Source organism: Mastigoproctus giganteus, chromosome 10, assembly GCF_048544385.1.
Source record: "Mastigoproctus giganteus isolate SK-2022 chromosome 10, ASM4854438v1, whole genome shotgun sequence".
NCBI lineage: Eukaryota > Metazoa > Arthropoda > Arachnida > Uropygi > Thelyphonidae > Mastigoproctus > Mastigoproctus giganteus.
Genome location: NC_143584.1, coordinates 70,356,331 through 70,370,883, shown reverse-complemented (window position 1 = coordinate 70,370,883; position 14,553 = coordinate 70,356,331). Strand labels below are relative to the sequence as shown.

The 14,553-nt window shown below is 36.4% G+C and overlaps 1 protein-coding gene across 1 annotated transcript in view; it reads right to left on the bottom strand.

Moving 5' to 3' along the window:
* Positions 1–14,553, bottom strand: part of kis (chromodomain helicase DNA binding protein kismet) — a 1,089,809-nt gene that overhangs the window by 550,258 nt on the left and 524,998 nt on the right. Inside the window, 1 exon segment of the mRNA XM_090383876.1 lies at positions 6,346–6,520. Coding sequence (XP_090240002.1) covers positions 6,346–6,520 — 175 coding nt within the window.

The following is a 14,553-nucleotide window of genomic DNA, read 5'->3' as shown; positions in this document are numbered from 1 at the left end:
TGGAAGGGTTGTTATTTGGTTTTTAGGAGCATTAGCAACTACTAAGGCCATATTGCTCTGGGAATATGCGGTGGTCATTCCCTGACCTTTCCGCATCCTCCATTTTTGGTAGTGACGGGCTCGAACCCCGGTCTAATCAAGAAGCGTGTGCTACGCACTGCTGCTCTTTCCCACCTGGCTAAGGAGGCGTCCAATGGAAGGGAGATAACTGGATACCAAATCAAAAATCAGTCAAAAATCTAAAATAAGAAGACTTAGAAGACGCTTATGCCAAACACAATCAAAAACTTTTGAACTGTCAACAGCAACTGCTTTCACTAAACTGTTCCACTGAATCTGTCCATTGGCAGGTAACATAGGCCAATATATTAATAGTGGATCAGCACTGATGGAATCCATACTGGGAATCATTAATTACATGGATGGTTTCAAGATAGTTAGCATTAGCATTGGCATTTGATGAAAGAAAGCAAGCTTATGCAGCATCAGCCAAAAAAAACAAAAAAACACACTACTTCACCCCTCTGTTTGTTCAAAATACCTGTCCAGCTGAGCCTTAAACTTATTTAGGCTATCAAATTCCACAACAAGGGATGGAAGTCTGTTCCACCAACCAACCACCCGCTGGCTAAAGACAAATTTCCGCACGTTTATCCTACATCTGTCTTTCCTCAATTTGAATTTATGCCCTCTCAGGTGATTATTCTGAGCAAGAGGAAGAATCCCATCAGCATTGAGCATGCCCAAACCATTCAAGGCTTTTACACCTCTATCACATCACCTCGCTGGTGCCTAGTTTCCAGACACTGTAATTTGCAAAACTTTAGCCTTTCTTCGTAAGAGCACCCCTTTGTTCCATTCACTAATCTTGTTGCCCTTCTCTGTACTCGTTCCAGCAGCTCTACATCCTTCTTGAAATGAGGCCTCCAGACCTGTATACAGTACTCTAGGTGTGGCCTGACCTTGCCTTATACAAGGGAATAATCACCTCCTTATCCCTGCTAGAAAAATTCCTATATATCATTGACAATACACCATGAGCTACTCTTGCAGCCCGTCTGCACTGTCAGAGAACTTCATATCTGCCTGCACAACCACCCCCAGGTCCCTTTCATTCTCTACCACTGTCAGTGCAGTACCACAGATTTGATACATTGCTCTGGGGTTGCTGTTTCCCATGTGTAGTACTCTACATTTGTCACAGTTGGCAGTTAATGGATTTCTTTATTACTTTAGAAAGAGTGAAAGTAAGTACTAAAATAACTGGATGGTGGGGGGGGGGGTCACTTTTTTTTTGCAAAACGGCTGGATATGAACAAATTTCCAAGAAGCAGGAAAAACCACATTGGAAGGCGTAAAAACATGACAAAGAACAACAGTGTTCTGTGTCATCGGAGGAGTACACTCGGGAGCACAGGTTTCCAGAAAAGGTGGAGCTTTCTTGCCATCAACATTATTCAAAATTCTTTTGACATTCTTTTGAGAGAGAGGAGACCACAGGGGGCATTGAATGGAATGTAATCGGTAATTCTAGAAACTGGTTTACCAGGATCAATACAAGAGTTAAAAGAAAAGTACGACGTTGACAGATCAGCTTTATATTCAGCTGAGGGAGCAATAAGAACCATCAGGTTTCCAAAGAGGTGGAAGTACTGATGGGTAAAATTTGTGGCAAATAGCTTTGGCAAGAGACCAGAATGATTGACAAGAAACAAAACAAGAAATAAGTTTTATACTCTTAGCTTGTTCAAAATCTAGGTTGTACTGATTAATAATTGCTTTACAATTGTATGAACCTTGATGTAGGAAGAAAATGTACCTGGAGATTTAGATGCACGCCAATTACAATATGAAAAGTTCTTATCTTGAACAGCCTTTGCATGTTTATTAAAAAACCAAGGTTTAGATAAATACAAGAATTCCTACAAGAATAATTTCACTGACACGATCTGAGCAAACACTGAAATCAAAAGATTTAAAACAATCTAACCAAGGAAAATAAGAATAAATATCTCATAGATCAACCCATTTTGCGTTTTGTAGTTTCAAACAATACCAAGTTGAGGATGGCCACAAAAGAAAGGCTCCATTGCAGAAGATACCTTCATCCAAGTTATGATCTAAGGTGTCCAGAGGACCACTCACCTCTATCATGAACTTGAAACGGTTGTGACAAAAAGACCAAGAGTGTTCACTGCACGATATGCATGCAAGGTCATTAGTAATTGCAAAAGCCTCAGCATCTTGACAAGCCTGGTCCATGTGAGTAGAAAACTGAAGCCTGTAAACTGGAGATGTGAACATTAAAACTGTCAAGAAAAATTAGCTCAATATTAGGAAAGGTGGACTGTAGAAAGCAAAGTTCCAAAGAAAGTAAATCAAAAGAGTTCCACGTGAATAGAAGAATTTGGGAGATCGATAAAGGCAACAGAAGAATTTGACAGAACGGAGTAGAGAGATTTTAAGCAGAAGAATGCAAAACAAAAGAAATACTCAAATTTATAAAGCTTCTATTAGAAAGTTGAAATAGTGATTTCTATCAGAAATCACTATTTTAATTTTTTATTTTTTTATGAAACCTTTACGCAATCTGTAATCTTCATTTTCTGTGCGAATATGAATCAACATTATAACCCCACATCCTCTCAACTACAACTTTTTGTTCACAGGATGATTCAAACATCATCCTATCCTCCTTTTCTTTCCAATTCCCCTCATGCAGTCTTTGAACTAACTTGGAACAAAAGCAGAGTCAATGCATTAGTATATCTGGTTTCTACTCAGAAATTTGGTTTTTAACACCAAATTTTTGGTGGTTAACGAATTCTCATTTCATCGGTTTATGTGTTCTTGTATCTCTAAAGTTTGAAATTAGTAGCAACTGAATAATTAGCGATTCAGCAATTTAAAAAAAAAAAAAAAAAAATTTCCAAAGACAAATTATTAATTTGATAGTATAAACCAGGGCCATGATGCTCAATACGTTCTACGTTGATTTCAATCATTTGAAGAACAATAAGAGAAATTTACCTCAACACGATACGTAGAAAGGAAGTGTTCATCACATCATACAGAGATAAATTTCTTTTATTATTCTACAAAAAGACAAACTATGTATCACTTTTGAAGTTAATTTATAATTCAACAACATAAGTGATGCTCAATTAAAGTTTGTATCTGTAAGAGTGAAAGTGTATCTATAACTGCTCACTATTGTTTTCTACATCAGCATGTTCGGGAGGCAACTAGAGGGAGTAATACTCTTGATTTGATTATCAGTAGTGATTCTTCATGCATTAAGAATCTGCAGATAAATGAACCACTAGGTGGTAGTGATCACAGTGTTCTGAAGTGGGAGTTACTCAAAGAGGTAACTATCATTAGGGGTAAAAGTTACTCAAAGAGGTAACTATCATTAGGGGTAAAGGGAAGGGTTATTGCTTTCATAAAGGCGACTACGATGGACTGAGACAGTATTTAAATTCTATACAGTAGGATCAATTGATGATGTTACCAACAGCAAATTCAAAATGGGAAGCATTCAAAGAACTTCTCTTGGAAGCTACTAGGCTTTACATACCAACTAAGAAATATTGTTCAAGGTTTAGGTCTAAATGGATGTCAGATGTACTAATGAGGCAAATGGCAGAGAAGAAAAATGCATGGGATACATACAAATTATCACGTGACACAGAAGCCTATGATAGATACAAGTTGATCTGTAACCAAGTTACAAAGGAGGTTAGACAGGCGAAGGCAGATTACGAGAGATCCTTGGCAAGGGATGCAAAGAAAAACAGCAAAGAGTTCTTTACTTATGTAAACTCTAGAAGGAAGGCGATGAATCAGATTGGTCCACTTGATATCGATGGGTCAACTGTTGATGACCCTGCTCAGGTAGCTAACAAACTAAATGAATATTTTGCATCGACATTCACATATGAGGAGTTATTCAGCGAGGGGAATGCCAGAGGTGTATTCAACTCTAGCAGTATCTAGAGAATCTTGTAATAACTGAGAGTAAAGTGGAGGAGAAATTGTTGAAGATAAACACAAGAAAGGCACCTTGGGTGGATGAGATCTATCCAGTTATATTAAAGGAGGCAGCAAAGGAAGTAAGCAAACCCTTAGCCATAATTATGAGAGCTTCCTTGGACTCAGGGGAGGTACCCACAGACTGGAGATGTACAAATGTGCAAATGTGACCCAAATTCACAAGGGAGGATCAAAAGCCGAAACAAGTAATTACAGACTTGTGAGTTTAACTTCTGTTCCCGGAAACTTAATGGAGGCACTGGTTAAAGAAGCACTGCAGGATCATCTAGACAAGACTTCAGTTATAGCTCGGACACAGCATGGTTTTGTTAAGGGGAAGTCTTGCCTGACCAATTTGATTGGATACTATGATGCAGTCACAAAAGAACTGGATGCAGGGTATAACTTTGATATTATATACTTGGATCTTAGAAAGGCTTTTGATACTGTTGCACATGGAAGACTGCTGCACAAATTGGAGCAGTGTGGCATTGGAGGCAAATTGCTGTTATGGATAGAGGGGTGGTTGAGGGGGAGAAGACAGAGAGTGGTAATCAATGGACACTGCTCATCGTGGACTAATGTTATTAGTGGAGTCCCTGAGGGTTCAGTATTGGGTCCTTTATTGTTTTCTGTATTTATAAATGATATTGATGATGGTATATCAAGCTTAATGTCCAAGTTTGCAGACGATACGAAGGTTGGCAGGGTTGTCAAGGAAACTACTGACACTATGCTGCTGCAACAGGATCTGGAAAGGTTGAGCAGATGGGCTGAGAGGTGGCAAATGAAGTTTAACATTGACAAATGTAAAGTACTACATATGGGAAACAGCAACCCCAGAGCAACGTATCAAATCTGTGGTACTACACTGACAGTGGTAGAGAATGAAAGGGACCTGGGACTGGTTGTGCAGGCAGATATGAAGTTCTCTGAGCAGTGCAGACGTGCTGCAAGAGTAGCTCATGGTGTATTGTCAATGATATATAGGAATTTTTCTATATATCACCTAGAGTACTGTATACAGGCCTGGAGGCCTCATTTCAAGAAGGATGTAGAGCTGCTGGAACGAGTATAGAGAAGGGCAACAAGATTAGTGAATGGAACAAAGGGGTGCTCTTACGAAGAAAGGCTTAAGTTTTGCGAATTACAGTGTCTGGAGACTAGGCACCAGCGAGGTGATTTGATAGAGGTGTACAAAGCCTTGAATGGTTTGAGCATGCTCAATGCTGATGGGATTCTTCCTCTTGCTCAGAATAATCACCTGAGAGGGCATAAATTCAAATTGAGGAAAGACAGATGTAGGATGGATGCGCGGAGATTTGCCTTTAGCCAGCGGGTGGTTGGTAGGTGGAACAGACTTCCATCCCTTGTCGTGGAAGTTGATAGCCTAAATAAGTTTAAGGCTCAGCTGGACAGGTATTTCGAACGAACAGAGGGGTGAAGTAGAAGTGGTTATTTTTTATTTATTTATTTTACTTTATTTATTTATTTTTTTTTGGCTGATGCTGCATAAGCTTGCTTTCTTGCATAAAATGCCTCTACTAATGCTAATGCTACATACCACAAAGTACTACTCCAGAAAGAATATCTACCCGACCCCAGCAGCATCTTGTTTAGCCTTAATCAAGACTAATAAACACCAACTATGTAATAAGCCAATTCTTGTTGTTTCAGAAAACAGAACTGAATGGCACTCTGGAACGTTTATGGCCGTACTATAATCTTTATTTTCTGCAGCATTTTAGGGTGGCACAAATACCTAAAACCCTTAAACACAACTGATATCTGAACTCATGTTGGATTAATTTTAATTCACAGTGCTCTCCCCACTCAAAGTTAAGGGACATGGCTTTTGACAGAATCATCTGTGTATACAAGGTATCAAGTTATCTTGATTACCTCTAAGGGACGAATATAAAAAAGAGAACTATATGAATTTTGAATCACAACACGGAGGGAATATTAAACAGGACCACAAAAACAAACCTATTGGCACATTCATTAAAAAATTGGTATCTGCACTTTAAGTCTAATTCAGGTATCAACAACAGTAACCTAAAAATTTATTTCTATGGAAGATGGTAAAAAAAAAAAAAAAAAAAAAAAAATTCTACTCTATTTTATCATGCAATTTCAAAAGTAGGTGTATGAGTAGTTTATTTAAATTTGAAAACATCACATTTACCACTTTTCTGAACTTTAGTAATTTTATTTGGTTTTGGAATAATAACAACTAAAATTTAACATTTTGATCATTTAACATTTAAGAACCTTCTATGTGAAAAATAATAGCAACAAATTTCTTACTTATTTGAGTGCCTGTGAAGATGCTTTTTATATCCTTCATCCATGAGTAAAATGTCTGGATTATATTTTTCATCTCGTGCCCATTCTCCCCATTCATCTATTAAACAATGTACAGGTTTTAATTCTTTCTTCAGTTTCTTTCCTTTTCTTCCCCTTGGCACAGGTGCAGACAGACCTTTAAAAACAATTACAAATAAATAAATTAATGAATAAATAAACACAAATCCAGTCAAAAAATTAACCACCCCAAAAATTAGAGATTGCCAGTTTTTAGACAAAAATCTACCCAAGCACGATATGTCAAGATAAATTCTATATCCAAGCAGAATAAATGGAGAAAGAATTTGATGATGAGATCTTTCATTGAGTTGTTGTATAGTGGAGTATCATCCTATATGAGTACGTATCTATGAGTTAGGTAAGAATGCTTGATCCATAATCAAGCAAGTATGACTTCTGTCTTTCTATTCACTCAGGCTTGATAGCCACTGCTTGAGATCATTGCTAATCTGGTACAAATTGCTTTTGCACTTCTGCCAATATGGATAGCCATATTGGTACATTCTATGATGTGTTTGCAATCTGTATGGTATCTTTAAAATACAAATATCGCATCAATGTTTATTACTGGTGTTACAAAAGAACAAAATCAGAAGACTGCAAAGGCAGAGCAATGGCAAAGTATTTGAATAAGCAACATCATCTCCAAAAGCTTATGAATCATAATCATGTTCCTGAATCAAGTGCTCACAGCAGTCACAAAGTCACATTGAGTCCACTAGTTCATGAAAGTGTTCCACAGGTATTTCCATCCATACTTGCTGCACCACTGTCCATAATTCTGTCGCATTCCTGGGTGGAGAATCCAATGCTTGAACGGATCTTTCCACAGCATCTCAAAGATGCTTCACAGGGTTTTAAAGTCCAGTGAACAGGGAGACCATTCCATGGTGGTAAAATCTCCAGAATGCTCTTTGCACCATGTTCTAGTTACCACGGCTCTGTGAGGGCACATTGTCTTGCTGGAAGAGTCCATTGCCCTATGGGTGCACGATGACCATGAAGGGATGCAGATGGTCTGCAGGGATGTACATGTAACCCGGATCGTTCAGAGATGAGTCTAGACCAGGGGTTTCCAAACGTTTTGGTCAGAGACCCCCTAAGTAAAAAATTCAGTAATAACAAAGAGCCCCCCCCACCAAGAGCAATAACCTTCAAGTTAATATATTTTATAATTTTTTTTTAGAAAATGTATCCAATTATGATTTGCAATGCATATTAAAAAATTTTAATGAAACTAACACTTACCGCATGTCTAATATGAAGGATGTGCTTTTAGAACAGAGGAAATATTGGGTTCGTGATTTGTTAGTTTTAATCTTAGATCTCCATTATTTTTGAGATCTAGTCAATTTCTCTGCTTAGTTAAAATACTGTTATTGTGGCTAAATCCCGCTTCTACCATGTATGAACTTGGAAAGGTCAATAATAAAGGCTCGACAGTTTATACAGTTTGGGATAGTTTTCAATAATATTTTTATTTTTCCAAAATCCCCTGAAACTTTTTTTTTGAGAGCAGTGATTTAGCTTCTAGGTCCACCTTCATTTGGATAATTTCCACTTGCAAATCCAGATCCAAATCACCTCTATCACCATCTGCATGAAATGGAGACATATTCTGGATTTTTCACATCTTCGAAATGATTGAATCTATTTTTAAAATCCTCTTTTAAGCATTCGAGGTGAGCTACATAAATAAATAAGACAGCACCTGAAAAATTTCCTTCGGCTTCTGGTTTTAAAGGTGACATATTTGGAAAGAAGTGAAAATTTCTACAACCCAGTGAAGGTTTGAAGAGCATTAACTTTTCTTGAAATCCCAAATTATTGTACGATTTTGTATAATTGTAATGTCTTTGCCTTGCAGTTTTTACGTGCTTCATTGAATTTTGAAAATATATCAGCAAGGTAAAAGAGGTGATTTTTATACTGACTAAATTTATCAGCAAATGACTGATAGTGCTCGGACAGAAATTCCACCACTGAGTTATAAAGTTCTACAAGCCTTTGTAAACAGTTACCTTTTAACAACCATCAGGGAGTAATTGGTTGAAAAATTTCACATAGCATAGCAAACAGTCGGCTGTTAAGAGTATTCGGTTTTATTTTATTTATTACCTTAATACAAATTTGAAAGTAGCACAATTTTTCACTTATGTTTTTTTCAACAAGGTGTTGTCTGTGTAAAACACAATGTACTGTTTGAATTTTAGGATTTACTTACCTCTGTACTTACCAACCCTAGGTAGAGCACCATCTGCTGCAATTGCGGTTATATTACTAAAGGGAATGTCGTACTTTTCAAAATACTCTTGCACACATCTAAAAATTGTTTCACCTCTGGAATCAGTTTTTAAAGATTTGGCAAAAAGGAATTCATCAATTACTGCTTTTTTACTTGCACTGTCTTTACTGTTGAATTTATTGTTGTTTGGACATCATTTGACATCTCAGCAATCCTCCATTGCACTGTATTATTACTAAGTGGAACACTCCTTAAAACTGGATTAGCATCATAATATACGTAAGTTAGTTATAATCCAGTTTAATACAAATATATACTAACAAAATCAGTAGCTTTCAAGATGCGTGTCTCTTTGTCAACTGACAAATTAAATACAAAAATACAACAAGCTGAGTGAGGCACGTTAATCATGCGTCATTGTTGTTGCACGGAGGTGCGCTGCTTTCTACACCACTGAAAATGGATTAGCATCCTTTTTCATAACTGACCCTATTGCTATTTTTATAGAGGGTAGAATTATTTCTTCACCAAGAGTATGTGACTTTCCTTTCTTTGCAATTAGGAGAGTAATATCATATGATGCTTGTAGTCCACCACTGACTGCTGGTACTGCAGATGATTTTATAAAGGGCTTAAGCATTGTATGATTTAAAAAGTTTTCCTTCATCATTTTGAAATATTCAAGGTCTTTGTCGCTTCTATCATTACGCTGTTTTTTTAAATGTTCTTTCATTTTTGAAGGTTTCATAGCATCATTACTGAACGTTTTCTCACATAAAAGACACACTGGTTTTGTTTCATTACTGGGAGAAGGCACAAACCCAAAATTTAAATATTCTACCGGATATTTACGACACTTCTTTTTTGCGTCAAACATTCATTAAGAGTTTTCATTTCTTTCTTCATTAAGAGTTTTCTATAAGAAATTATTTCGATGCAACTCGAACTCTTACTAAAATAATTTTAATAAGAAACTAAAATGAAATGAACAATCTACTCCCAAACATTGCAGAACAAAAATATCTTATTTATTTTTTTTTTAGGAGCATTAGCAACTAAGGGCATATTGCTCCGGGGCTTTGCGGTGGTCATTCCCTGACTTTTCTGCATCCTCCGTATTTGGTGGTCACGGGCTCAAACCCCAGTCTTATCAAGAAGTGTGTACTACGCACTGCTGCTCCTGCCCACCTGGCTACAGAGGTACCACAAAAATATCTCCTGACACTAGAAATAGTACTGAAGTTTGATGACCACAATGGCGGTAAAATGAAAACTGAGAATGACAACTACAGCAAAAATCTGCTTGAACAGATTAAGGATGAAATAGGCCCCCGGCCATATTTAATTTTGGGGCCCCTTTAGTATACAGTAAACGCCCGCTATTTGCGGTTTCGCGATCGCCGATTTAATATAAAATAAAACCTAAAAAATGTGGATTTTAAAGCGCCGTGAATATTTTCCGCCATAAAAAAAAACATGGGCGTGGCTAAAATGATCTTTCCCGGTCAAAACAGCGCTCAGTGGGTGGGGGAGAGGGGTGACAAAATCGCGAGTGTGAATGTTTCTCGCTAATCCTTGTTCAGTATGTGTTATGCGCTTGTTATGGAAGGTTTCGTCGTTTGCTTTTAATTTATATGCTTATAAATTGAATAAATTTATAAATTGATATGCTTACAAAAGTAATAAATCTACCATTTTGCAGTGTAAAACAGACTTTTTCGAGCGTGTTAACGGAAGAATGTGACTTTATTGTGGACAAGTTCTTTCTAACCCCTACAAAAATATGACTACGAATAGCAAGAGAAATGTGAAAATATCAAAGAAGGTGATGACATTAGCGAATAAAATTGAGTTATTAGATAAAATTTCTAATGGTGAAAGTGTCTCCTCAGTGGCCAAACATTATAAAAATCAATGAGTCAACAGTACGATCAATCAAGAAATCAGAAGAAAAAATCCGCCGTAGGGTCCGTGAAAACGCGCTAATTGCTTTAAAAATTTGCTCTGTAACTCGTGATGTTAAATTAGAAAAAATGGAAAAGGCTTTAAATTTGTGGGTAGAAGACCGAACTCAAAATAAAATTCCGTTAACTTCACTCATCATTCGTGAAAACGCAAAACTCCTTTATCAACACTTTAGCGAAACTGGTAATGGCACTGGCAGGATAAGTTTTTTTTTGCTAGCAAAGGCGCTGGTTTGAAATTTCTAATAAATATTACATTTAATATTAAATTGTTTCTTATTTTCATTTCGATGCCATATGCTTGCATTTCACTATTTACTGTCTATGTACCTAGTCATATTATGAAGGTACATATAATACATATATAGACAAAATTTTAGAGTAGTTTTTCTTATATATTTCATATTTTGGAACGGAACCCCTTTATTACTATGGGAGCCATAACTCAGTATTCGCGGCATTTCTCAGGAACGTAACCCCCGCTATTCACGGGGGTTACGTTCCTGAGAAATTTTAAGTTTTTATCACTACTTCAGAAAATATTTACACTGCAAATGAGGCCCCTGGCCATGGCTGGTTTGGCCGTAGCATTAATGTGGCCCTGGCCGGGAAAACAAAAAGGAGTAAGCAATGGATACACAACGTAAACTGGAAAAGAACAGAAAAAGGCAAATTCAATCATTTACCGCAGGACTTAGAAGAAGATGAAAATCGTTTTATACTTACGGATGAATAGAGTAGAATTTAATTTCCAATAGAATCTAATTAAGGATGATATACAAGGGCAAAATACGCAATTTTGAAATTCAGTCAGCGGCAAAGAAAAATTAGTTGTATGTTTAAGGAAAGTTGAAATACTGTAAGTTTAATTTGGAATAAGGATTTATTCGGTCATAATACAAAACAATTTTTTTTTAAAATTAAATTTAATAACAAAAACTTCACAATGCTAAAAATTGAACTTGTTAGAAATTGTTATGAGTTATGCAAACAGAAATGATCGATTGTTCCTATTGTAATATTATTGGTCTATTTTCCTCCTTTTGCCATCTTTGAGCATCTAATGACTGGATATGTTTCTATTATAATTTCCTCTATTTTCTTCTGTCAGTGTGATAGAAAATTCACGATGTACAAAATTTTCTGCTCAAACAGAAAACTGCGAGCTCATAAGGATGTGAACCAGTCTTGAAGGCCAATGCATTATTTTTCAACTACAGCCATTAGCAACAGTGTCTCCGACCAATAAACAAAAGGGGAAATATAGCTAGCTAGCTCGCTCGCTCTCCCTCCCATACATTTGACGTTTGACTTGTTTCCATGTAATCTCACATGAGGTGACAACAGTGTGATTCCACCATAAGCCACTTTGCTGACTGCCAAAATTAACGACTTGTTTCGTATACTAATTCTAGATTTCTAGAGTTATCTTTGTGAGGAAACAGTTTCTTTAAAGACCCCTAAAATAATCTTACTGACACCCAGTGGCTTTATTAGGAACTAAAGACCCGCGGGGGCCAGTACCGACCACTTTGGGAATCCCTGGTCTAGACATACCAGAGGTCCCAACGTGTGCCAGTTGAACATGCCCCAGACCATTACCGAACATCCACCTGGCCAAAATGTTCCTTTTTGACATGATGGGTGCATAGCTTTGTGTGGTTTCTGCCAAATATGATGCCTCCTGTATGCTCGAAATAACTGGAAACAGGACTAATCGGACAAGGAGATCCATTCTAGGTCCAGTGCCCATGTTCTTTCGCCCAGCTCAGGCGTAGAGTTCTGTGTTGTGGTGTTAGCAACAGGACTCTGGCAAGTCGGCAGCTCCCATAGCCTATTACATGGCTATGGTACGTTCAAAACTGTTCCAAAATTTTTATCGCATTTATACATGTACTGGTAAGGTACATGCATAAATTAATGAATTCTACAACTAGTTTCTGCATTAATGACTAGGAAGAGTGAGGAAAGTTATAAACATTTATTTAAGATTTGATTCACTTTGCCTAAAGCAAAATTGAACTGAAGCCACAGACAATAATAACTGATATTGAATTGACTGTAATAAATGCTTCTAAAAGTGAATTCCCTGATGTGTCCAGGGAATTCACTTTTAGTCCACTCATTGGAATCTTGGAGAAAGATTCAAATGGGTGGACTGGCATCTTAATACGGCAATGACAAAGAGTTTAGTTTGATGTTGCACATTTCTTTGCTTTGCATTTATTTCATCTGATTAAATTTTAGTAGCAAGCATTCAATGTTCTGAATCCCTATATGCTAACAGAAGTTAAGGATATGATTGAATTGCAAAACCAATTAGATCTGGGAAAAAATAGAGTATTTGTGCAGTGGTAATGCTTTTCATACCTAATCATTTTTCCATCAATTTTGCAGTCCACATATGACTCCACAGAACTAGAAATTGCACATAGCCAAAATAGCACTGAAATTTGGAGAAAACAATAATTGCACATTGGCAACCATAGTGTCATCAAAGAATTTCAGAAAGAACAGCAGCAGGTAGATAACCAAATTGAATGGGTAGTGTATGGTGAACCCTGTCCAAAAAGGAAGAATGCGACATCAATCTGTGATGGATTACCTTCCTGGAATTGCTCATTCTAATTAATAATATTGTTAAATTCAGATAATTTAGTTTTTAGTAAATTTAATTTATATATGTTATTCAAAAATAGGACATTTCAATATTTAACTATTTCAGATAATTAACGGCATTTAACGTATGTGTTTCATATAAGCACAAAACCATATGAAATACAATACTACTAAATAAAATTCAGCAGTTATAAATTTGCATTTTGCACCTCTCTTATTAAGAGGGCATTATGTCTGTTGGTATTACAGATTGTTGGGATTTTGGTTTGCCCATATTTCAGTTTGAAGGCATTACGGCTATTGGAATTATGACCCAAATACATGTAATTAACCACCTTGCCAATTTTTGTATCATCTGCAAACTTAGATTTTAAGCCTGATAGGCTTTCATCAATAATATCTTTTGTAGTGCCTGGATGCAGGCACACAGTGATTGAGTAAGAAAAGAATTTTTACTTAAAACAAAAAAAAAAAAAAACTGAATAAATGAATTTTAAAATAAATCTGCAAATAAACTGGAATGTGCTTACTTAATATAGCATTTCCTTATCTTTTATATCTCTTCAATCATTAAAAATTGAATTTCCATTCATTTTGATAAAAAATTAGGGCAAAGAAAACATTCCATATTCCATGTTAAAGGAGGGTTCTTCACCCATTTGACACACTTATATGACGAAGTAATTTTACACTAGTAAAATTAACAAAAGTGTGTTTTTGCACATTAACTAATAAATTTAAAATACTGCAATAAGTAAAATGGAGATTTCACACAACTCATAGTGTGGAATTTGTATTTCTCAATCAGCTCTGTTTATTCTGTTGGTCCTTAATATTTTTCCCCTATTGTGGTCTAACACTTGTGAGAAATTACAACCACATCTCAACTCAGTTATTTGTTGACTATATCGTTCTCCCAACTCCACTATTAACTCAGACTTCCTTTCTTAGAAACTCAACTTTCCATGTATGAATTTTCTAACAGTGAAGTAATTTTACTTGATGAGTTTATGGTGTACAACTGTAGTTGAACTAAATTTTATAGTTATATGGACCCAGCTGGTTGAGCTGCTGAGGCTTTTGAAACATCTTGTTCATTTCCATAACAGAATGCCAGTTAATCCTAACTACAAATGTAATAACCAGATATTTTTCTTAGCAACATTACTTTGAAGTACATGCCAATGTAAGCAGTCCTCAAAGCACTCCACATTATAACTTGGTGATGGTTGCTGCTCTCTCACGGGCACTCTAAGCTTTGTGTCATTTATCATTATGTGTAAGAATGCAAAATGAGATGATCTGCATGATTTATATCCT